We start from the raw sequence: 24,066 nt of genomic DNA on the forward strand, positions 1-24,066 counted from the left end.
ACACACACACACACACACACACACACACACACACACACACACAGTACCCAATGGCGTCATTGTTACCCAGAAATCTTTATTACAAAAATATTTTGCAAGCCAAAAAGTTTTAAGTTGCAACTATATACAAAAATGGGGCCTATTTCCTTCTCAACAGTCTGAAAATAAACTCCTGAAACCACCCTCCTTCCGCAGGGCTGTTTCAACCTCTTCCTTTTCCTGGGGTTCCATAAGATGGAGCTGTGGGGACCCTCTAGGCTGCCTGGCTGAAGTGTAAGCTAGGCACATTCCTTTATATCCCCCTCCAAAGAGCAAAAGAAAATGAAATGAAAATGGCACCAAGGAAACATCCTTTTAAAATCTCGTGTGTGCGTGTGTGCGTGCGTGTGCGTGTGCGTGTGTGTGTGTCCAAACATGCATGGGCTGTCTGGGCTGAAGAGGAGGAAGGAGGTTTACAACCCTACACTTTGGAATTGGGGAACCAGCCCAAGCAAGAGTCTGGGATAGTGTGGCTCAGATGTATGGGAGCCCGAGCTGGTCAGTGGGTGTTGCCTATGTGGCTTCTTGGCTCAGTCCGTTCCTGGAGGCCACCCTGTAAAACCACCCAGTGACCCATCCCAAAAAGCTGAGTCCTCATTGAACTCTTGGGGGTCCTCTCCGAGCCTCTGCCCCCATCATACCCGCAGAAACCGGCAGGGGTGGCTCAGCTCTTTGCTTAGAAGGCTTGAGCCTGGAGTCCCTGTGGCTTCCAGTGGCAGCAGTGTCTGAATTCTATGGAGTTCGACATGGAGACTGACCAAGCAGAGTTGCGATATCCAGTGAGGCCCAGCAGGAAGGATAAGGAAGGGGTCGGAGGGTAACTGGGTCACAGCCTCTGCCCAACCTCCTGAGACAGAGGGACAGAGGGCCAGCGGGAGGCGGGGGAGGATACATCCTAGCCCATCCTGGTCTATCCTGGCTGGGACCAGCATAGTTCCAGTTTAATCCCCATGAGGCTTGGGAGAAAAAAAAAATGGAAGCATCCTCCTACAGGGGGTGTCAGCTCAGAGGGAAAGGGGGTGCGCTTGCTCAAGTGGTTGGGCAGTTGCCAACTCAGTACCCCTCCCCTCTGCCTATCCCTAAAGTGCTTGAGAGACAGTGGCCAGGGATGTCATGATCCCCTCCCCTCTTCTCTTGGTGGAAGAGCAGAGGGAGCTGAGGAAATGAACTTAATAACTACAGTGAGGCCAGTGAGGCCCACTGTAGGCTCAGCCAAAACAAGGTCAAGTTAGTCCGGCCGAGCACCTCCATGGAGCTGTCCAAAACAGATCCTCCTCCTCATCCTAGAAGAACGCAAACTCGGAGGACCTCCCTTTCTGCGGTAAGAAATCCCCTTCCAGGATAGGAAACTGTTAAACCTCAGACTTCACAAGACCCAACCAGGAATTTCAACACATGACAAAGAGCCAAGATAACGATGTTGTTGTTTTAAGGGAAGGAGGGGGGGGGTGGGGATAAAAAACAAAACAAAACAAAACCAAAAAACCAAAAAACAGAACGTAACACCACAGATCAAGTTTCTAACACCTCGGCTTCAAGACTGCACGGTTCACATTTCTCAATAATTTACAGGCGTCCACAGCGTGCTGCTGTCAGTGCTAGCTGGAGGAAGCGAGCTTGGGGTCTAGAAAGGAGAGTCAGGAGTACCCCAGATGGGTTGGATGGTTGTCCCAGGAGTCACAGCGGGCTCCAAGAAGAGCCACTCCCCCGCCTCCTCCAGGGCTTCCGTGGCTCAGAAAAGGGGGGAGGTACACCGGGGATGTAATAACAACCTCACCAGGTCTTCAGTTTGTTTTGTTTGTTTTCCAGCTTCTCCAAAGATGGGACAGTGTGATCTAAAGGGCAATGTCCCCAAAGTCCCCAGCTGGGTGAAGATGGAGGACAGGATGTAGGATCTTCTTTCTTCCTCCTCTGGAAGATCAGGTTTTGTGGAACATCAAGGCGGTATCCCTGGAGTCTCTCAACAACCACGACCCAGACCTGCGCTTGCTGTGGACAGAGGCACGACTGTTCTTGGACTTGGAAGAGGCTCTGGCCAGGTCCTCTGCTGATTGGATGATCACCTCCTCCAGAGGTGGGACAAAAGAGATAAAGGAGGTGTGGCTGAGCTGGAGATGCTGCAGAGCCAACGAGGGGGTGATGGACAGGCAGGTAAGAACCACCCTTGTTCCTGGTCCCAGGGCCTTCCAAAAACGGGGCTGGCTGTCCTCACCATGGCCACTCCACATGGGGCACAAGAAAGCTTGTGGAGCCAGACCCTAGAGCAGACTGGAATCCTGTGTTCACTTCCTCTGGACCTGGACGCTAGCGTACTCTGAGAAGGATGGCTCAGGCTTGGGGGCTGGCGGTTTGGGGCCCCGGTTGAGGTGGACCATGTCCAGGTCTGCATAGGTGAGGGTGTCCTCTGACTTGGGTGGGGGGCCGGTCTGAATGCTGGCATACTCTGTGTGGTTGTTTGGCTCGGCAGCCCGGGGGGAGGGTTTCTTCTCCTTGGGCAGATTCAGGTCTGCATAGGTGATGTCATTGATGTCATTGGTGTCCTGGATCTAAGAGACGTGGATGGAGAGGGGGGTCACTCTGGAGCCCTCAGCCCACTCGCCCAGCAACCGAGTTGCTGCCCTAATGCAAAGCCCTCTATTCTTGATGAGGTAAGCTGCCTCCCTCCTTCCTCCTTTCACCACTACTTTCCTCCTCCCACAGCCTGAAGGATCATTCTGAAATACCCATAGGGTTACCTCTAAACCACGGACTGGGGCTCCTTTCCCATGTCTGCCTGGTCCATACACCCTCTACCTTGCAGTGGGTCCCAATCTTCTGTGCACTTTTCAGCCCCAGAACTTCTCCATCCTGAGATGCTTCCTCCCTCACCGTGCCCCCTCCAAGTCCTTGGCCCAGGGCTTTTCCTCCATGTTCCTCGACCCCTCTCCCCATCTGTTTTGTTCCCTGAGTATATGTGATCTCCTAGTGGGCGGGGATACTCCATATTGGTATGTACTCCGCACATATTTGCTGGGCATTTCTTAGGATACAAATATCAAGAACTGGCACAGAAGCCTGATCTATCAGAAGGGAGGGAGGGAGGAACGGCTGGGTGGATGGTCAGATCAATAACTGGATGGATGGATGAGTAATTAGATGGATGATGGATGGGTGAGGGGCTGTATGGGGAATGGATGGATAGATAGGTAGATGGATGAACAATATGGTAATAATTTCAGCTCCACTCTGGGTGAAGTTGGAGCCTGGGAGACAGAACAAAAGCCGTGAGGCAAGAAGGCTCCCATCAGTGGATCCAAAACGCATGGATTTCAATCCCAATTTCACTTTGTCTAGCTGAGGACTTTCAGGTGATCCATTTCAACTTTCTGAGACCCAATTTTCCCAGCTGTAAAGTGGGGACACAAGTAGTGTTGTTCAGCCAGGCACCAGTGGCTCACTCCTATAATCCTGGCTACTTAGGAGGCTGAGATCTGAGGACTGAGGTTCAAAGCCAACCCAGACAGGAAGATCCATGAAACTCTATCCCCAATAAACTATTCAAAAATAAATGCCAAAAGTGGAGCTATGGTTCAAGGGATAGAGTGCCAGCCCTAAGCAAACAAACTCAGGGACAATGTTCAGTGTTCAGTCCCTGAGTTCAAGCCCCAGGACGAGCACACATGCAAAAAAAAAAAAAAAAGTCATGTCATCTTCATTGTCATCCTCTCAGAAAGTTCCTACAGGTGAAATGATTGGGGAGAAAGTTCCTCTCTACCACACCTGGCAACTGTCTTGTATTTGCTAGTTGCCACCAGGTCTGTGCCCAGTATTTGTGGGCAATGCAGGTCGGGGGGGAGACAGCAGGCCAAGGTGGTCTAGTGTACAAACACCCCTGTGTATGTCTTCCTTAGCACAGTTCCTCCGACACATTACATCCACAGCAACGCCAACTGCCTGGGAAATAAACAAGGGCAGCTGGCACTCTCTCAGTCAGGGTGTGTAGAACAGGGTCTGTCTCATGACAAGTGCTAAGGAGCCTGGAGCCTTTGGGGTCTGACAGCGTCACTGGTGATGGCCAGGGGTCCAGCTGCCTGTGAAATCTCAGCAATGTGCCGGGAAGAAGCCGCCAGGTCAAGGGCGAGTGCCCTAGGGCAGGGTAATTAATCACACTGTCGTTTCATCAGCAAAGGCCAGAAAGGCCCTGGCAGGCTGCAGTGAGCTGCATTGCCAGGTGAAAGCCAGCAGGCCGGAGGAAGAAATGAAACGTCATGGTTGGAAGAAGTGGCTTGAGCAAAGGCCACGTGGCAGGAAGCTAAAACTCCACAGGTAGAGGCTGACGCCAGACTTCAAAGCACACAGACACAGGGAGGTATGTAAGGGGTAGCCAAGAAGCAAGGATACAACCATGGCACCACGGAAGAAGAGGAACTCGAGGATGTTCAGACAGATCTGCCCTGCCCTCACTGGGGACAGGTCTTAATTTAGAACCGGATCTTTGCCCGATGTAAGGAAATCACACCCCGAGTTTACCAGGAAGGGAGGCTCACCAAGGACTGTACCTGGGTTATTTCTCTGGCATTCTTCTCTGGCTCATGCAACCTAAAAAGGAAAGAGACGCACAGATAAAAATAACCAGGCACTATCTCGAGAGCTCATGCAAATCGATAAGAATAACATTTAGGTTCCACTTCCTATATGGAAGGGAGGGTGGCATGAATGAGTCATACACAAACTTCGGCAGCATACCCAATGTTTGGACATGAGGGCCAGCCTCACGAACAACGAATTTTCAACAGAGAACTGGTGCGTGCGTGTGCGCATGCACGTGTGTGTGTGTGTGTGTGTGTGTGTGTGTGTGTGTGTGTGTGTGTGTGTTTAAACCACTGTTGGTATCCAAGAAAGCTATTACTCTGAGAAAGTAGCCCTGGGAAGGGGTGGGGAGACAGGTTGGCATTCTCCCACATGGCTGATGGGAGAGGCCAGCCAGGGTGGCCCTTTGGCCATATTTTAATAAACTCACAATTCTACTTTCTTAGGTAGAAGGTCCCATTCCATATAGGAAAAAGAAAAAAGCTCTCTGTACAAAGGAAGGAAGGGAGAGAGAAATTAAGAATTTGTTGTCAACTGGGACCAGTTTAGGAAATTAGGATAAACCTAGACGTTAAGGTTTTATTTACTTTTTTTTTTAAGTTTAGGCTTTTAGAACATAATTTCTAATCATGCCTGGAAGCATTAGCTACTCAAGAGGCTGAGGCCTAGAAGATCAGAGTTGGAAGCCAGCCTGGACAGAAAAAGTTCTGGAGACTCTATCTCCAAAATCACCATCAACAAAAAAGCCAGACTGGAGGCATGGGTCAAGCGGGAGAGTACCAACTGAACAAGCAAGAAGCCTGTGAGCTCAAAACCCCAGTACTCCCCAGTATAAAGAAAAACTAGATTAATGAAATGAAACTACGAGGTACAGGAGGAGGTATTTTGTCTTTGTTGGGGATCAGAATCAGGGCCTGCATGCTAGCCAAAGGTTCTACCCCAGAGCTATACCTCCAACCCCAGCACGTTAATATAAGTTACAAACGATCACATTGGAATGGTTAAGGAGAGAGCTTAAGGTTGTGGGCTAATCTCGGTGATGACAAATGTACAATTAACCCTGGGAGTAAAATGCTAACAGCAGGGATCTTTGTAGATTATTTTTCTTCCCATTAGTTCCCCATATTTTCCAAATGTTCTGTATTATAAATATCGATGTATTCCTGAGTCTTTTTTTTTTTAAGTGGAGAGAGATGTTCTGATTAATCAAAAAAAAAAAAAAAAAAGCTGTTCATGCACTTGATTCTGTAATTGGAGGCTAGGTCACGGTCAAGGTGATGAGCAAGGCATCCACTGCCCCGGGTCGGGCAGCGGTTCGTGTAAATTCTCAAGCCAGCAACTCCGGGCACGTGAGCCTGGATAATGTCAGACATGAGCAATGGGGTTTGGCAGCGGGGTTATTAATGGAGTTGGCATGCGGGCTTGGCTCACAGGCAACGCTGGGGCATGAAAGACCCCACGTGGCACAGAACCAGCTCGCTAGGATCACAGAGGCCATCAGGCTAGTCTTGCCCCACACTGCCGGCTTGCATCCCTGTGTGGACCCTCCCTGCCTGTCGTGCTCTGGTCTAACTCACCTAGAGGTGTGCTTGGTAAACTCCCTGACTGGGCCCACCCTCATTTACACCTGTACTGACCATTTCCTGAGGGCCTCTTGAGGCTTGACACTTTCTGCAGTGGCTGAACCCTGTTATTTTTGGTGAACTTCCGGGCATACTTCAAGACTTTCCTCTGCTGCTGCCTCCTCCAAAGGTTTTACTAATGGTGGCTAGGCTGCTCCTTCCTTACTATCTCACACCTCACAGCACCGTGTCGCCTCTGCGTTCGGCTGCTGTCTGCCACGCTGTCTTGCCACAATAGTCAAGGCTGCCCAACTGATTTGGAATGAATGAATGGCAGTCAGATGGTCCCAGGGCCTTTGCACACTGAATCCTCTTAACATCATCTGTCTTACTCTTCTTCCTCCTCCAACTCCTAGTTTAAACATGTAATTCTAGGGGAAACCTTCATCAAACCCCCAAATTCCGTTCTCAGGAGATCCAGCCATCTCTTTCAAAGCATTATTTCACACTGCAAACAACTGTCCAGTTTCTTGAGTCCCTTTCTCCCTTGGTCTTTCTACCTTAGAGAACAAGACCACCAGTGTTCATCTCAGGCTCAAGTTACAGTTCGCAGTATCTCTGATTCTCTCCTCCTCCACACTGCAGGTCTAGCCAATCACAAGGCTGGTTGTCTACCTCTAAAATGTACCCATCTGATTTAGCTGTTCAGTCATGTCATTTCCTCTATTCTAGCTTCCCGGGCCACTGGGGGCACGGGCGGGGGAGCCTGTTTCCCCATTCCCTATTATTAAGAGGCACATATGCAAGTCAGGTATGGTGGTATATGTCTGTAATCCCAGCACTTAGACAGCTGAGACAGGAAGACCATGAGTTCAAAGCCAGCCTGGGCTGCCTAATTGAAGCCCTGACCTTTGAAAAGTCCAGGTATGGTATGACACGCGTGTAATCCCAGCTATTTCGGAAGTAAAAAATAGAAGGATCTTTCATTTGAGGCTAGCTCAGGCAAAAATCCGGAGTTCTATCTCAGAAAAACACTAAAAGCAAAGGCTAAGGATATAGCTCTAAAAAAAAAAATTGCATCAATGATGTCACATTATTTCTTTGCTTAAAGCCTTCATGGTACTCTCCTGCGCCATACTGACTGCAAGGCTCTGCTTTCTACCGCCTGCCTTGCTCCCTCCCTTTCGTGCTCCTTCCCTCCGCCCCAGCAACTCTGGCCACCTTCACGCTCCACAAACATGCCCGAGGCCTCAGGACCTTGGCACTTGACCGCTTCCTCTGTCTGGCCTAACTCCTGCCCCAGATGGACCCACGCTGATGCTCTTCATCCTTCAGCTGCCTTCTAAATGTCCCCTCCTTGGAGAAGCCTTCCCTGCTTGCCCCTAAGTCTCCTCTTTCAGCTCAGCTCCATCCCTTGCCTGCCCCTCCTCTGTCCATGCACCACAGCGGTGTCTGGTAAGCAGAGAGACTGTGCGTGTGCTGTGTGCAGAGGGAAAGTGAAGTCACCACATTAGTGCTGGGCTGACACTCAGCCAGCATACCATCAATGTTTGTTGAATGAATAGCTAAGCATTTCTCCCGTTCGATGCCAAGGGCCAAAGAGCCAGGCTTAGCATCTTCCTTACCTCCTTCTGTCAGCCCCCAGCTCAAATCTGGCACGGAGCTGGGCTCCATCCAAAGGCGGAAGTGAGGGAATCAGGAAAGCCCTCACAGTCTAAGAATAAATGCAGTGATCGGCTAACAAGCTCACAAATGGCTGCCTGAATGAACCCCAGTGCTCGATAAATACAGCCGAGAGGCTCTCTCCTGTGTGAGCCAGGGCCGGTGCAGGCAGGGCTCTGCCTGCTCTTCCTAACTGGGGAGTTAGGAGAGTGGGGTCCCTGTAGGGCCTCTTCGCTCAAAGCAGCTGCAGCCTCCCCAGGCACCTACCCCGAGGGGTCGCGTTGTCCCCTAAACCAATATCATCCAAAAAGTGTCTGATCTCAGCAAGCCAGGCCGGAGCCGAGGCTGCACGCGAGAGCCAGCAACGGCTTTGGTTTAGAGAGATGAAAGGAGCGAGTGATCTCATGGCCCCCTGGGTAGCTCACGCTGGAAAAATATGAAACAGCCAGAAAATGGTGGGCTCCTCTGGGGAGGCAGGAACAGGCAGCAGGAGGCCGCGGAGTCGGAATGCAGCGCACGGGAGTTAATGCCAGCACTTGGGGAGTGTGAGGCCCGCCAATGTCACATCACCTCTCTGAGCCTGGATGGCTTAGGATGGGGACATTAACAACCATCATGAGCCAGGGACTCCAGAACTGCGGCTTGGACCAGCAGCCCCTAGGACAGGTGCAGAACCAGGGGCTCTGACGGGAGCTGGTGTGCAAACAGCCGCCCCTCCTCCCCACCTCCATGCACGTAGGGCTTGCAGCACATGCACCTGTGACACAGGCAAGGTAGGACATCTCAGTTTCCAAGAAGTCAGATCACAAACCGGTACACGCCTAAAGGGGCAGAAGGATGCACAGGACATGGCATGCGCTCAGTGAGCAGCAGGTGAAGGCTGCTGGTCACCACCCTTATGGACACTTGTCCCTTTCTTCCAGGACCTCACGAGGTCACCTGGATAGGCAAGATGCCTGAACTATATGAGCAACGAAAACAGAGTGGGTGGTGAGGACAGGAGTGGCTGGGTAGAGTTCAGTGGCTATGCAGATCTTAGCTGCAGCACTCAGTCTTTGCTTATTTAGCCATTCAACAAACCTTGAATGAGCACCTAACATGAACACAAGGAATATGGGGGTTGAGTAGGGGGCAGGCACAGGAATACCATAAACATACCAGATGTCAAGGTCAGCCCAGAGGAGGCTCCCAGTGAGTTCCCTAACCTGGTGAAGAGGCCACCATGATAAGCTCAGAAGAGTGGGAGGTGACCAGTCTAACTGCCATCAACTTGTGGGGTGCAGTTCCTGGAGCTCACCGGGTCCCCAGAGCTGTGGAGAGGCCCTGGGGAGTGTGTGCAAGAGGACAGGCCTTACTAGAGGCCACTGCACAAGAGTCAGAAGGAGCCAGCTGCTGGTAGCTCACACCTCCAATCCTTGCCTCCTAGGGAGGCTGAGATCTGAGGATCACGATTCAAAGGAGGCTTGGGAAGGAAAATCCATGAGATTTTTTTTATCTCCGATTAACCACCAGTGGCACGGTGGCTCAAAGTGGTAGAGCGCTAGCCTTGAGCAAAAGAGCTCAGGGACAGCACCCAGGCCCTGAGCTCACTGATGGGAAAACTGGACAGCAGAAAACAAAAAAATGATCCCAGCCTGTTGCCATGCATAAACATTAACTCAAAATGGATCAAAGACCTCAATATCAGACCTGAGACTCTGAAACTGCTACACAATGGAGTAGGAGAGACACTGGAACTCATAGACACAGGCAAAAACTTCTTGAACAGAGTCCCAGGGTCACAACAGACTGGAGAGAGACTTGACAAATGGGACTACCTAAAAATAAAACATTTCTGCACAGAGACATAGCTACTAATGTAGAAAGATAGCCAACCAACTGGGAAAAGATACCAACAATACATCAGATAAACGCTTAAGATCCAATATCTACCAGGAACTCAAGAAACTAATCCCTCCCAAACCCCACAAACCAATCACTAAAAGGGCAAGGGAACTAAAGAGAGACTTATCAGAGGAAGGGGTAAAAATGGCAAAGAAACATATGAGAAAATGCTCATCATCCATGGTCATAAAGGAAATGCAAAGAAAAACAACCCTAAGATACCACCTTACCCCAATCAGAATGGCCAAGATTCTGAACTCAGGCAACAATAAACGTTGGCAGGGATGTGGAGAAAGAGGAATCTACTGCACCGCTGGTGAGAACGTAACCTAGTACAGCCACTCTGGAAGATGGTTTGGAAGTTCCTCAAAAAACTAAAAATACAGCTTCCCTATGATCCCGCCATACCATTCCTAGGCAATTACTCTGAGCATCATAACCCCGGATATGATAAGGACATTTGCACAGCCATGTTCATCGCTGTACTATTCACCAGAGCCAAGTGATAGAAACAGCCTAGATGCCCTACCACGGATGAATGGAGACAAAAAAAAAATGTGCTACATATACACAATGGAATTTTACATAGCCACCGGATAAGATAAAATAATGGCATCCGCTTCTTACTAAGAGGCTGTAGTAATAGGCTGCTGCGAAGAGCCCAGGACCTGTTGTTCTCTCACATATCATCTGTGCACTGCCCTGCCCCAGCCCCCGGCCTAGCCACATGGGCCTCCTGTTACAGCCCATACCAGGGCCTGGGCCCTCCCTGCCTGCTCTCCCACTCTTCAAGCTGCCCTAAGTCATAGCTCCCTCTCCATACCTCACATTCCTTCTTAGGCAGCTGCTTCACCCTATATTAGACCACTACCTAGCAGAACACTCTAGAACATCAGTTTCACATCTGTGCTCACCGCATGCCTATCACATCTCAGCCCCTTGAAAGCCTGGGCTCATTCTGGTTCACAGACCTATCCCCAGCATGCAGGGCAGTAACACATAGTAGTGACCCTGCAATAAATCACTACAAGTGGGAGTCCACACACAGAGGTGACCTCTCTGGGACAGTATCAGCCCCTGACCCCCTGCAGAGGCTGTGAGTTTCAGGGGGCCCCCTGACTTGATTCCATCACCCTGGCATCCTCCCAGCCATGCCACGTTGGGGTGCTTGGCAGACAGCCATTGAAGATAGGAAAGTGAGCATTCAATTGGGCCTATGGGCAGGGTATGTGGAGGTACCACAGTCCACGCGGGATTAGACAACGCTGTGCTGTCCGGGGTCGGCAGGCAACCAATTCACAGGGCTGTGGCCAAAATCCACACGATGGTGCCAAAATCCACTCATTTACAACACGAACTAAGAAACAGACCCATGCGAATAATTTCCAAAGCCAAATGAGAATGTTGACAGGCACTTGAATGGCAGTCAAGTGACAAAGTGTGGCTTTGGGAACCACCAGATAACTGTCCCCCTCCACACACACACAAAACCTGTGACCCCCCCCATCCTGGCCCAGTGATGCACTTACCTTGTAGAAGAAGTAGATCCCTTGGCTGGAAGAGAGAGAAAAAGAGAAGGTTATTTCACTAGAAGCATGCTTTGCTCGTGCATGGATTTTCCAGGGAATAGGGGTAGCGGCAAAGGTTTGCCTACGTGGTTGTGGCGAGGAGCTGCTGAAATCCTCCTCTGAATCCTGACAACCCCCCACCCCTGCCCACCCCTGGGTGGTCCTCTCTTCTAGGGAGCAAGAGGCAGAGGAGTGCGCCAGGCCCTCCGCTGCTTCTAGAGCTTTCCACAGCCCTGAAACTTCCTGCAGCTTGAGAAGAACTAGGCTGGGCCTTAGCTGTGCTCAGCACATACTTGAGCAGAAACCTCTAGCAAGCCCAGGGCCAGTGAGGTTTCACAGCAGGAGATGAGGAGCAGAGGTGTGAACTCCAGGCCAGTCACCCATTCACCTGCTGTGTGATCCAGGGAAGAGCCCCTTTCCTTCTCTGAGCTTGTTACAACTCCTAAGATCAGCCTGGATATTCATTTATTTACACATCACCACATTGCCAGAGAGCAAGCGTCCGCCTGGCACAGAGGTTTTCAGCCTGTGATATGGGGTATCCCACAGAGCAGCCTCGGAGGCTCCACAGCCATCTGACTCCCATTTTACAGGAAATTGGTAATTAAAAAGCAACACGCGTGCTCAAATGTGCCTGGCGCCGCACTCCCACAGGCTGACTCCCTGGTGCGGGAGCTCCAGGGACCTAGGTAAGCAGGCTGGGGCCTAGGTAGAGACTGGCTGTGGCAGTGAGCTGGGGTGGGGGGGCAGTGGAAAGGCTGCTACTCAGCACCCCACATCCAAATCAAGGCCCGTGAGTCCCAATACTGGGGCACACATCATCTCGAGTGCAGGGACAGGATGGGTTGGTGTCTCCCCAAATCTAATGCCGGCCAGTGTTAGGGTTGACATGGGGATAGCCCAGCCAAACAGTGAGCTAGAAGTGGGGTGGGCCCATCCAAGGCCCAGGGGTGCCACCATGGCTCAGGGCTTTGAATCCTAACTTCATCTACCAGCTGTGAGGCTCCAGAGATTTTTAGATTAATCCAGGCCTCCGTCTGCTTGAGTGTAAATTGGGTCAGTCCATCCTTCCCCTTCGCTGGGGAGAACAGAACCTGGGTTGGGCGCAGAAGAGGAAGAGGGGTGCAGAACAAAGTGACATGCCCAACTAGGTTCAGCCAGGGCCTGCATATGGAATGGCTCGGGGCAGCCCTGGTCACTTTGCAAGCAGTGACTTATGGGGAGGAGGGGGGTACGTTGGGATATCACAATTGGCATTTTTAATAGAAAAAAAACAGGAAATGACAAAAAAAAGAAAATACCAGTTTCAATTTTATATAAAGGGTTGCATTGGGTTGAAACGTGAAATGTTATTTCTATGGCTTGTGGCTTAAAAAAAAGAAAAAAAAAAGACAAAAAGGTCTTGGAAATACCAGCTTAAAATTGCCTCCTCCGAGCGTGAAGAAGGAAACCTGCAGACGGAGGCTCTCGAGTGCGTCATTATTCCATGACAGTGAACCGGAGCTTAGAACTACCCTCCGAGACAGGCAAGGCTGGACCCATCTCACTGATGAAGGAACTGAGGTTCGGGAGGCATAACTGACTAATGTGGAGTTTGCGCCAAGGAACTGGAGCCTCCCTGCCAGAAATGAGGGAGATATCCTGACTGCAGGATCCTCCCTCACCTCACATCCTCCATCTACTCCCATCGGTGGAGCCTTGGAGGCAGCTGGGGGTATTCACTTTACTCCTATCTGTCCTCCTGCCCAGGACACCCATGGTACCCAGCCAGGTAAGAGGAAAACAAAGCTCTGCCAGGCAAATCCTGGGAAAGACTGTCCTCTTCCAGTCTCCTCCTGCCACCCTGGCAGCTCTCTGTTCCCATCTCCTAGGAGGTTGTTGTGAGACCTGGGGCAGTGACGGCCACTTGTAGCCATGAGAAGTGAGGGACCCTCCCAACTCCAATACAGTGAGGTTCCCCCACTGTTCCCAGCTCTGCTTCTGCATTTCTTACCCTGGGAAGTCACCCGTGCCCCACAAAGTGCCCCATGGACACATCCTCGAGGAAGGACAGACAAGAGCAAACGCTGGAGAAGGAAGAGGGGACTCCACCTACCTTTCTTCTGTTTGATTCGGAGGAGGTACAGGGCTGCCATCAGCAGGACCACCAGGAGGGCACACACCACACCCACCACGACGAAGACAGTCCAGTTACTGGAGGGCACTGAAGACCACACAGAAGAGAGGCTTTACCCGTACAGATTAAACACAGGGAAAAACAAAGGCCCACTCCCCTTTCTCACCACACAGGCCTTGCTGGCCAAGGAGCTGGGTCTCCCAGGAAGGCCCTGTACACACTCAGCCACATGGGTCATCCATGAGTGGTACGGATGCCATGCTAAGGGCGCCACCAGGGGAACCACTGCTAATGGCAGCCCCTGGAGGGCAGAGAACACTCTCAGGGAATGGATACCCGGCCCTCCACATCTGCTTTGACCCACGGGGCAGCCACGGGCAAAGCCCAGAGACCCCTGAAACTACTGAATCAGTGACTGGCTGTCCCTGGCCAGGAGGAAGGAGGCAGGGAGAGGGGTACTGCCCAACACTCAGGGCTGGACGCCCTCCTGTGCCCTGGGCCTGGACCACAGCCTAGGAGATCTGTGTCAGGTCACCAGAGACAGAAACAGTGGCTGGGGGAGGCTCAGGGCCCACCCTGAAAGTTCTAGACTAGAACACAGACACACAGGTTCGAATCAACACCCTAACACTTCCACAGGTTCCACAAGCGATGGCTCCTCCCTCCTGGCTTCCTCCTACTCAGGAAACCTATAGTCATCTCCACCTGAGTGGGAAGTTGTGGAATCCTCCATGAAACCAGCTGCCCACTGACTCAGTGTACCCTCTCTAGAAATGACGGCCTTAATGTGCCCCCTGAAGCTAAACTGCCTTCAAGCAAGGGGAGGCTCAGAGAGAGCACGGATGGAGACAGAATCACGGTGGAAATACACACATCCCTCGCCTGGTACAGTGCCTGCTATGAGAATCAGGCACTGGTGACATCAAGGGGCACCTGACATGACCCGGAGTATAGGGCTTCACAAAGGATGCATGAAGACATGGTTCCAACCCATTCAAAGGCTTTGCTATGACAGCTCATCAGCCACGATGGTGACAGGTGCTAGAATATTCCACTGAAAAGCCACAAAGGCACAGTGATTTTTCAAGAAGAACAAGACGGGGACCAACAAGCCACGAAAAGAGGGCTGAGAAAAATGCCACCCTGACATCCTGGCACTGACACAATGACCTTTGTCCTAAACTACCATGCCCTTGGCCTACTAATGTATCCCCAGAAATGGTCTCCAAGGAGATTGTCTCACACAGGGCAGAGCACATGCAAGGACAGCCACTGAACCACAGAGTGGCCTGCCCTGCTCCCAAGGGCTGAGGATACAGAGCGAGGGCAGAGCAGCAGAGCCATGCGGAACGGAAATAGACGGAGGCACAAAGAGCCCCTCCCTCTCTCCTTTCTCCTTCAATATCTGGTTACATCCAAAGATCCCTGCAATCGTGCACCATCCTTCTGCCTGTGCCTCTCAGTGTGCAGGCTGACTTAAAACTCTATGTTCTACACTTCTAGATTCGTCTAGAATCAGCACTATCCACTAGTTTGGACATTTAGAAATGTTAAGTGGAAATACACTGAGGAAGCATTCCAGGAGCCAATCTTCTGCTGTGAAGGGCTCACCAGGGGTGGTGCCGGTGCCCTGCTCCTTTTGCTGGGCCGAGACCTCCAGGGTGAGGTTGGCAGAGATGGCCGGCTGGCCCTCATGCTCCACCTGGCAGGTGAGCGCCACGTTCTCCCTGTGTGCAGAGGTGTTCACCAGCAGCCAGCTCACGTGGTTGAAGGTCCCATCCTTGTTCTCGGTGGGCGCCCAGCCTGCCTCCTTCAGTGACACGTTTCCATTCTCCATCCAGGTCAGCTGCAGGCTTGAGGGGTAGAAGTTGGACGCCAGGCAGGTGACATTCACCTGGTTCCCTGCCATGGAGGACTGCTGGCTGACCTCCACGGTGGGCGGCACTGAAACAGCACAGGCACAGACTCTCACCTTGTGGCTCAGAGACCCCCGAGGAGGGGCTGGAGCCCTGAGCCCAACACCAGGGCAGAGGTATCACCTGGGACAGTGCAGGGCCTGCGGTAGGGGCTCCAATACTGAGGGTGGGCATGTGGGCAGAATCACTAAGCACAGCACCCGCACAGTAGGCCCTCAAGTACTCGGGGCTGTTGGTAAATGAATCATAAGTGAAGTCAACACATGCAGGCCTGGCATGCAGACGGATGCAGTGATGGCAGCAAAATGAAGGAGCCCCACAGCCCACGGAGGCTGGCGAGCCTGCACGCCCAGTACTTGTAGCTGCCGCTGGTGAAGGAAGTGCAGCCTCAACACCCGTGCTGGGCACTGGGTTCCAGGCCTTTCCCACTCCAGGGCAAAAGCCTTAGGGAGGGACAGGCTTGGTGGGCAGGCAGGGACTGGGCTGGGACTCAGGGTCATCTACCTCGGATGGCATCAGACAAGTTGGCAGTCCCACGAAGAGGGCCCCCTGGCAAGGTGACGTGGGCCACCTCACAGATGACCTGGGAGTGGACGTCGCCAGGGGCCAGGAGCACGTTGGCTGTGCTGGAGACGCTGTAGGAGACGCTCTCTGCCCTGGGGTCCAGGCTGGTGTGGGAGTCAGAGAGCTGGTTCCCATTCTTGAACCACTTGAGGGAGATGTTCCGAGGGGAGAAGCCGTGGGACTTGCAGGTGAAGCTCACTGTCTGCCCAGGTGTGGCCCTGGCTGCAGGGCCGGAAACCACGGGAACAGAAGGTCTGGCTACAAAGGAGCATTTACACACACAGCTGTGACGGCAGAGCCCGCCATGCCGTGCAGGAGAGACGCCGTGAGCAACCCTACCCACTACTGTTATTAGGATTATTAGACACTATTATCATTATTACTATTACGATTTTGAAAACCAAACCCAGGGCCTCCTGTATGCTAAACATACACTCTACCTGTGTCCCCAGCCACAGACAGGACATTATTCATTAAGCTGCCTAATAAAGCTGGGAGGGTAGTGTCCTTAATCTCATATTACAGAGGAGAATACAGAAGCTCCAGGAGGTGAGTGAGTCAGTAAGAAAAGCAGGCGTGGGTGGACTCCACGCTTGAGGTCAAAGTCCTTCTCTCAGTTCTGGGAACAACCATTCTGGGTACAAGAAGGAAATTACTGACCTGCCTCATGCTGGAGCCCAAATGGCCACCCAGGAGTGGTTTGTATTTTGTGCTGCAGCTGTGAAATGAGGTGAAGGCCACCTACCTGCCTGCCTGCTTGTTTTCCCTCTCTTTCTCCCTTCCTTCCTTGTTTTCTTCCTTACCTCCTTTCCTACCTTATCACCACCACCACCACCCCCCTCCCCGCCCTGTCCTTTTTTCCTTCCCAGGCTGCAGTAAAGATGCAATGAGAGAGGAGAGTCTGGGAGCTTTTACGTCACACCCAGGAGATGCTTCTCAAACACCAGCACGCATGCGTACATGCATGCACATATGCTCTTAACCATAGCTTCCCTGCAGAAACTGATAACTCCCTCCAGATTTCCCCTTTCTTTCCACAAACATGCCAGAAGTTCTAAGCTGTGCCAAGTCATAAATGTGGAAGGGAGAAGGTACAAGGTGCTTTCTGAATCTGGGGGCTTCTCTTGGGTCACGTGAGGCTGGAAATACAGATCACTGGGTGCTGAGGAAATCAAAAGTAGTTCAGTTCTTGATCCCTAAGTCATCATAAGAAGCTGAGACCCAAACCCTAGGCAGGCAGAAAACACTCCTGATCCTGAATCAGAGGAGTGAGGGAAAACTGGTGGTAATGGTGTCTCCAAATTGCTATTTATTACCCTGCACCTTTGACAACAGCTACTAGGAAGCTAATACCGATCTAGTTTCTGTTCATTAATATGTAACTATTTCCCTAGCAGCCACCAAACCCCTCAAGGACGCAATGAGGAAGTCAGACCACCACCGTGCTGGCCTACCCACAAGACCTTAGAAGGATGAGGAGTTGCAAAGTTGTCTCACATTCAGGCAACTACCAACAGAAAGCCTATTTTCAAATTGCAGTGAACCTGTGCATTATTCCCTACATGATACAATGTAGCAACCATTTACTAAGCCCTGGCACAGTACAGGATGTTACAACTCTAGAGAAAGTTTAAGGCATAAGGAGTGGCACAGTACAGGATGTTACAACTCTAGAGAAAGTTTAAGGCATAAGGAGAAATGCCATAGGCTAAATGCACATTCTGGACCACCTGCAATGAGAGGCTGCACCATCCTTGGATTTTAGAATCTTCCACTCTCCAGAGACCAGTCCCCAGAGATGCGGAGGGGGTACAGCTTCACGAGTTCTTGGAAGCCCAACACTGCCTGCGCTCTGCACTCACCAGCCTTGGGTGGGGTCTGCGTGTGGGCACCTTTATAACCCAAATGTCACATCATGAAGGGGCCGGGCTGGTCCTGGGCGTACAGTGGGGAACAGGTGAGTCTGCTCACGCCACTCTGTTCTGATCTGTCTCAGCCTCAGTGTCCCCTTCTATAAAAAGTGGATAAAAGTTCCCTCCACCCGGGAAGCTGAGTGAGCCCTGAACAGGACACAGAGCCAGGTATCTACAAGACACTTCCTGAATGACACCCTGATTATACATTCATTCTGTGTGTGTGTGTGTGTGTGTGTGTGTGTGTGTGTGTGTGTGTGTGTGTGTGTGTGGCCAGGGTGTGCTGTCCCTAAGCTTATTTTGCTCAAGGCTACAACTCTACCACTTGAGCCTCAGTGCCAGTTCCAGCTTTTTCTGAGTAGTTTGTTGGAGGTAAGAGTCTTGTGATCCACAGATCTCAGCCTCCTGTGCAGTGAGGATTTCAGGCATGAGCCACCAGCGCACGGCTACACATTCATTCTTTAGGCAGCCAGAGGAGCAAAAACAACAACATCAGGATGCTCTCTGCGGATTAATAGTCCTCTAGGAGCAAAATTTAAGGGGTTCAGGTGTTCCCCCCAGTGCGTCTGTGCACAGGCAGGCAGAGCCCTCTGTGTCACTGCAGCTTGTGGAGGTGGTGGGGTAGAAGTGGGGGAGGGGGTCCTCTGGGCAGAATGAGGGTGTTCTGGGCTCCACAGCCTGTTCAGACACTGAACAGAGAGGGAAGATCCCACCCTGAGGCTGGGGTCTGAGCAGGGCCCTGACTGTGTGGACCCCAGAGAGCTGTCGACGGCATGCACTAATCTGAAAAACCCACCGAGATAGAGTCTCCTGTTCAACTCCAGGAGGACCGCCTTGCCAAGGGGTAAAAACTCGGCTTTCCCCATCTCAGAAGTTCTCAGTCCTGGCTGTAGTTTAGTCTCTTCTGGAATAATAAGTTCAGATGTCCATACCCACAGCAGAGCAAGCATAGGGTGCAGCCTGGGTCTGGGATTTACTTCGGGTTCCCAGGTGGTTCCAGATGGAGAACCACCACTGACCCTACCCTGTCCCATTGACACCTGAGGCCCAGAGAGGGAAAGTGACCTGTCCCAAGACAGGCCTCTGCCCATAACAGCTCACATAGACGGGACATTTCCTACAAGCCAGGTGCTGCTCTAAGTGCCCCAGGACTCCCTCCTTCTGTCTGCATGCTGGGGGTGGGGTGGGGGTCAGGGCCAGCTCAGGCCACAGAGGCCTGCACAGCGTGCAGTACCTTGTCCCAGGTCACAGGCTTCGCAGGTGGCTGGGCTAGGATGTGGGACCAAGCAGGCAGGCCGTAACTCTCATGACTGCTACACCCCAGAGGTCCAATGATAACCCTGACACTCCCTCGCCGTGTCCTCAGAACACTCTGGAAGGCGGGTACTGAACTTAAAAAGAAAAAGCTGCAGAAAGACACAGCACACATCGCACTGCCACCCCTGCCACCTCGGCCTCCCTTTTCTTATCCTTTAGGCCCAGATGTGGCGGAAGGGAAAAAAGCAACTGTCTAGGAGGCAGCAGGCTGAGTGGTGCCTGAGCCACTGCTGGCTGGGATTGGCCCAGGCACGGCGGAATCAGGATGAAACCGACTCTCCTCCTCATCAGGCTTAGTGAGGAGACATCCTTCCTACCAAAAGGGAAACATTATCTGTGTAAATTACAACAAACCTAGGATTTCCCTGGCAAACCTCTTCTAGTGGCATCTCTGTTCTGAGTAGAATGACCCATGTCAAGGTCATCCACTACCATAGTATGACCTCAACAGCTCAAGGCTGGGACAACTAACTGAAGGATCCACCTAAGACTGCAGCAGTTATTATGCCATTTCCACTTATGGGAGTACAATGCAGCTATGTCATTTTTATTTTACTTTTTGGTGGTCATGGGGCTTGAACTCTGGGCCTGGGTGTTGCTACTGAGCTGTGTTTTGTTCAAGGCTAGCACTCTTCCACTTAGAGCCACAGTGTTACTTCCAGTTTTCTGGTGGTTAATTGGAGCTAAGAGTCTCAGGACTTCCTTGCCGGGCTGGCTTTGAATTGCAATCTTCAGATCTCAGCCTCCTGAGTAGCAAGGATTACAAGTGTGAGCCGCTGGCACCTAGCTAAATGCAATTATGTAAATGATAGAGTGGTTCCCTGTGTCCTGACGGGAAATCTATGTGGACTGAGGACATGGACTGGAACTAGAGCAGCTTCTCCAGTCACCAAGGGCCTCAGGGTCTCACTGTGAGAGGCATCCTGAGCCTGGAGAAGCCCGTGAAGAGCAGAGTGCTGGTCCTTTCACTGTGGTCCAGCTCATATAAAGTTTTCACTCAGCACCTGCTGGACCTCGCTCCCCTGAGGAGATGCTTTCAAGCATCTGCTGTGAAGATGGCTTGGACTCTGATCCTGGTTCTGGTGCTGACAGTGTCTGGGATTTGGCTCTGACCTGTGAAAAGCGATTGGGCTGGGTGGTGGATGGTTCTAAGTGTGCAGAGAATCACAGGGTCGGGAAGCAGAAAGAAGACCCTGGGCCTGACAATAAACACAACGGGAGTGTCTCTGCTGCTTCACCTGGGTCTCCTGTGTCCCCCACAAGAGAACTGAGCCTGGGTGGATGACCCAGCTCTGCTCAGAGCTTCAGCACCTGTGAGATCAAGCACCTAACCCAGGGTGGGCACACAGAGCCAGGGCAGAGGCCCAGCCTCACAACCCCTCCCACCAGAGTGGACGCTCAGCAGGGAACCTGAATCCTCAGGGGTCTCCTCAGTGCTGCCCAAGAAGAAGATATCAGGAAAGCAGGCCCTCGCCCTCCCACCCTGCCACGCTGCTCCTCACAGGAGAGGAGACCAGTCATAGTGTGGAGGGAGGAGAACCTCAGCCAGGACACTCTGTGATTTCCTATGGCTCTCAGAGCAAAGCCCAGCACACAGTAGGTCCTCAGGGCTGTGCATGAAGAGAGAACTCAGCCAAAAAGAACTGTTCCCTGGAGGCAGCAGGCTTCTGACCTGCGATGGGAAAGTCACTCTGTCTCATCGTTCTTCTTTGGAGGCAAGGCTGTGCTACAGGGAGGACAGGGGACAGATATACCCACTGGCCATCTGTAGAACCTTTCGGCAGGTCCTGTGCAGACCTGGGCTTCCCTGGCCCACGGAGGGAGGACCAGAGCATGCATCCAACCCCGCCCCTGCTTCTCGGCTGCTACCCACAGAACTGAGGGAGTTATTCTGCACATATTGTCTCACACTAGGGGACAAAGGAAGCCACACTTCACTCACCACTCACAGACAGCTCGGTGCCTGAGCCAGACTTAAACTCCTTATCCCCCTCAGTGGCCGTCTTCTCAAACTTCACACAGTAGTAGGTGCCCGCGTCTGCTGGGGTGACGTTACTGATGCGGATGGAAAAGTCCATGTTGTCTCTCTGGGTGGAATCTGAAACTGGTGTGATGCGTGGGGAGGGGGGTTCTTTGAGACGGTAGATCAACTCCCGGCTTGGTCCTTTCCCCCGGAACCACTGAAAGGGACCCACGGGGCGCAGGGAGGTCACAGTGCAACGCAGCGTGGCTGTCTCTCCAGCGGCGACAGACACCGATCTGTCAGGCTGTATCACCTGCAGCTCCCCATCCGCGGCTGCTCCTGGAGGAAACACGGCAGTTAGTCCTCCTGATGGGACCTGTGAGGTTCCTCAACTCTGACACTGTCCACTCACAAACCAGGAGAGGACCAAGAGCCCAGCACACTGCCAGAGATGGTGGCAAATCCTCACCTGGGCCTGGAACACACATACTATGAATGCAAAAACTGAGGCACAAAATGCTGACTTTAAGTCACATGGCCAAGTGCGGGCTGAGTGCCTGGGCCCCCTATCAGGAGGCTGAGGTCTGAGGATGGTGGTTCAAAGCCAGTCCAGGCAGAATACCTCCAATAAACTACTCAGAAAGGGCTTGGAAGTGGCAGTGTGGCTCAAACGGTAGAGCAACTAGCCTTGAGCAAAAAGAAGTTTAGGGACAGCACCCAGGCTCCAAGTTCAAGCCCTAGGACCAGCCTCTACATACATACACACACATACATATGAGTCACTTCTAAGCTGGGGTTCAAGTCTGAATTCACCAGGAAGGAAGGAAGAAACTAGGGGTTCCCCCAGTAGAGGGAACAGCCTGGGGGGACCCTTCATGGGGGATTCTGATCCAGCCTGGACAACTACTATACTTAGCAGCTGGGGTTGGCAGTGGAGTGGCAGAACCCCTGTGGGCTTGAGCCTCTGCTGGCTGGTATATGGCTGTCATCTGGGGCCACCACCTGGGTGACGAAAAGAACCTGGGGCTGTCCTTGCCTGGTAGCGTCTGGAGCACACTTAGTACTAGCCCATGTCCACATGTCTGGTGGGACGGAGCCCCAAGGCAGGGGACAGTGTTGAGAAGCCACATCTGGCCCCGGAGGTCGTCTGACCTGGCTATACCTGGCACATCCCTGGTTCACAGATGACCTGAGTCTATCCATCAGTTTTTTTCAAATGGGTAGAATATCCATGTAGAGTCTCTATTTGTGGGTGTGTTCTAGATTATCCATTGGAGCCCCCCCCCACCCAGCCTTCTGCCTTCTTCTGCAAAGAAAACAAGGTCACGTATGTAAGTCCCTTCATACAGTGAAGACACAGGAGGGACTGATGTTCAAACTTCACCCCATCATCCCTTGCTGATGTCCCTTGGGCCAGTTTTGTGTCTGTATTACCGGGACATCACAAGGACCCCGTCAAGGTCTCAAGGGCACTAGTCTGGGCAGCTGACAGGAGCGCTGGAGGTCAGCTGTGGGCAGGCCCTGAGCACGATAGGAAATCAACCACTGGGCATGTGAGATAGGGAGTAGAGTGACCAAGGGATGGGGGTGAGAACACGACGATGATGGGGCAGAATGGGGGTGATAGGAGCCATGCTATGAATGCCCAGAGGAACCTCCCTGGGAACGAGGTGTGAGGTGGGAAGGAAGAATAGATCATAAAGCACGGAGAGACTTATTTACCCCTTGGTACTTATGGTAGGAATGGGGGGTGGGGGGTTGTTCTAGGACCTCTCCTGGAAACCAGACCATGGGGTACTCAAGATCCTTCTATAAAATGCAGTACTTGCATATAATATAATCAATCTCTATTCTTTTTTTTTCTTTTTTTTTGTTTTTGACAGTCTTACGGCTTGAACTCAGGGCCTGGGTAACTGTCTTCAGACTGTTTCTGCTCAAGGCTAGTGCTCTGCCACTTGAGCCACAGCACCACTTGCAGCTTTTCCTGAGTATGTGGTACTGAGGAAATGAACCCGTGTCTTCGTGCACGCTAGGCAAGCACTCTACCACTAGGCCACGCTCTGGGCCCAATTAATGTCCATTCTCCTTTCTGCCATATGTCACCTCTGGACAACTTAGACAGCCATGTTCTACTCAATGACTGAGGTGGTCTTAGGCAGTTTTATCATCGTGTGTGCAGTGTGGCGTGCACACACAAACCTAGACAGTCTGCTCTACTGCACGCCTGAGCTAGAGGCGTATACTACTGCAGATGGGCTGATCCTTACCCAGAGCATCCTCACACACAGGACACAACACAAAAGTCCTCATCCTGTGTGGTGTGGGGAGGAGTGGCCGGAGAAGTCTGTAGCTAGTCCACACAAATGCCTCCACGCGGGGGGAGTAGCTGCATTTTTGATCTATGGTTTCACTGAAGGTGTGGATGTGGGAATAGGAGGTCACGTGCACAGAGACGGAGTCAGAGACACAGGGTCAGAGAGGGATTTGGGAGGGGGGCAGGGAGAGTGAAAAAGACAGCAGCAGGTGTTGCAGCCTGGTGTACAGTGGGTCAGCTGAACTGGAACCCTCACTGACCCCCAGTGTGACTTTGTCCACCTGTCAGGGGTTCAGCAGATTCTCTGTGCAGCTGCCCGCACACTCCAAGGAAGGCAGGATGGGGGAAAGAGTCCTCTGGGGGTGTCCACCAGCCCCCGGCCTGCCCTCACTGAAAGGGGTGATCACAGGGTTAGGGTGGTCACAGAACCTTTGTACCCTCACTCAAGGCAGGCTGTCAACCTTCTTCCCACTGTCCTACCTCCTTCTACCTCTCAGCCAGGACTCCCTGGAGGCTGGATCTCACTTACGCAGCAACAGAGCATCTGGAGGGCAGGGGCTCAGCCAGCAGCATCACCCCACCCGCAGGGTGGAACTGCAGGTCAGGTGTGGGGGGGAGGGGGGCATGGAGCAGCAGTAGGCACACCCATTCCCTCCCACAGTCACGAGGTTAAGAGAGA

At 52.2% G+C, this 24,066-nt stretch overlaps 1 protein-coding gene across 1 annotated transcript; it reads right to left on the reverse strand.

The window, feature by feature from the left end:
* Positions 1 to 56: 56 nt before the first annotated feature.
* Sirpa (signal regulatory protein alpha) lies at positions 57 to 21,287 on the reverse strand. The gene is made up of 5 exons (XM_090352091.1): positions 21,053 to 21,287; positions 13,380 to 13,487; positions 11,246 to 11,270; positions 4,566 to 4,617; positions 57 to 2,585 (listed from the first exon to the last, which is right to left on the reverse strand). The coding sequence occupies exons 1-5, from the start codon at positions 21,186 to 21,188 to the stop codon at positions 2,322 to 2,324; spliced, it is 585 nt and encodes a 194-aa protein (XP_090208217.1). The 5' UTR covers positions 21,189 to 21,287; the 3' UTR covers positions 57 to 2,321.
* Between the last annotated feature and the right edge of the window lie 2,779 nt (positions 21,288 to 24,066).

Source organism: Megascapheus bottae, chromosome 18 (assembly GCF_031878675.1).
Source record: "Megascapheus bottae isolate mThoBot1 chromosome 18, mThoBot2.hap1, whole genome shotgun sequence".
Taxonomy (NCBI): Eukaryota; Metazoa; Chordata; class Mammalia; order Rodentia; family Geomyidae; genus Megascapheus; species Megascapheus bottae.

Bases quoted from the DNA above. Each gene is read 5' to 3' on its own strand.
- Sirpa (XM_090352091.1), bottom strand. From the start codon at position 21,188: ATGGACTTTTCCATCCGCATCAGTAACGTCACCCCAGCAGACGCGGGC. The intron at 11,271-13,379 runs GTAGGTGGAGTC...TCTCTCTTCCAG, and splicing joins CCGAATCAAACAGAAGAAAG to CCAAGGGATCTACTTCTTCT. The intron at 2,586-4,565 runs GTGAGCCTCCCT...CACGTCTCTTAG, and splicing joins TAACCCAGGTACAGTCCTTG to ATCCAGGACACCAATGACAT.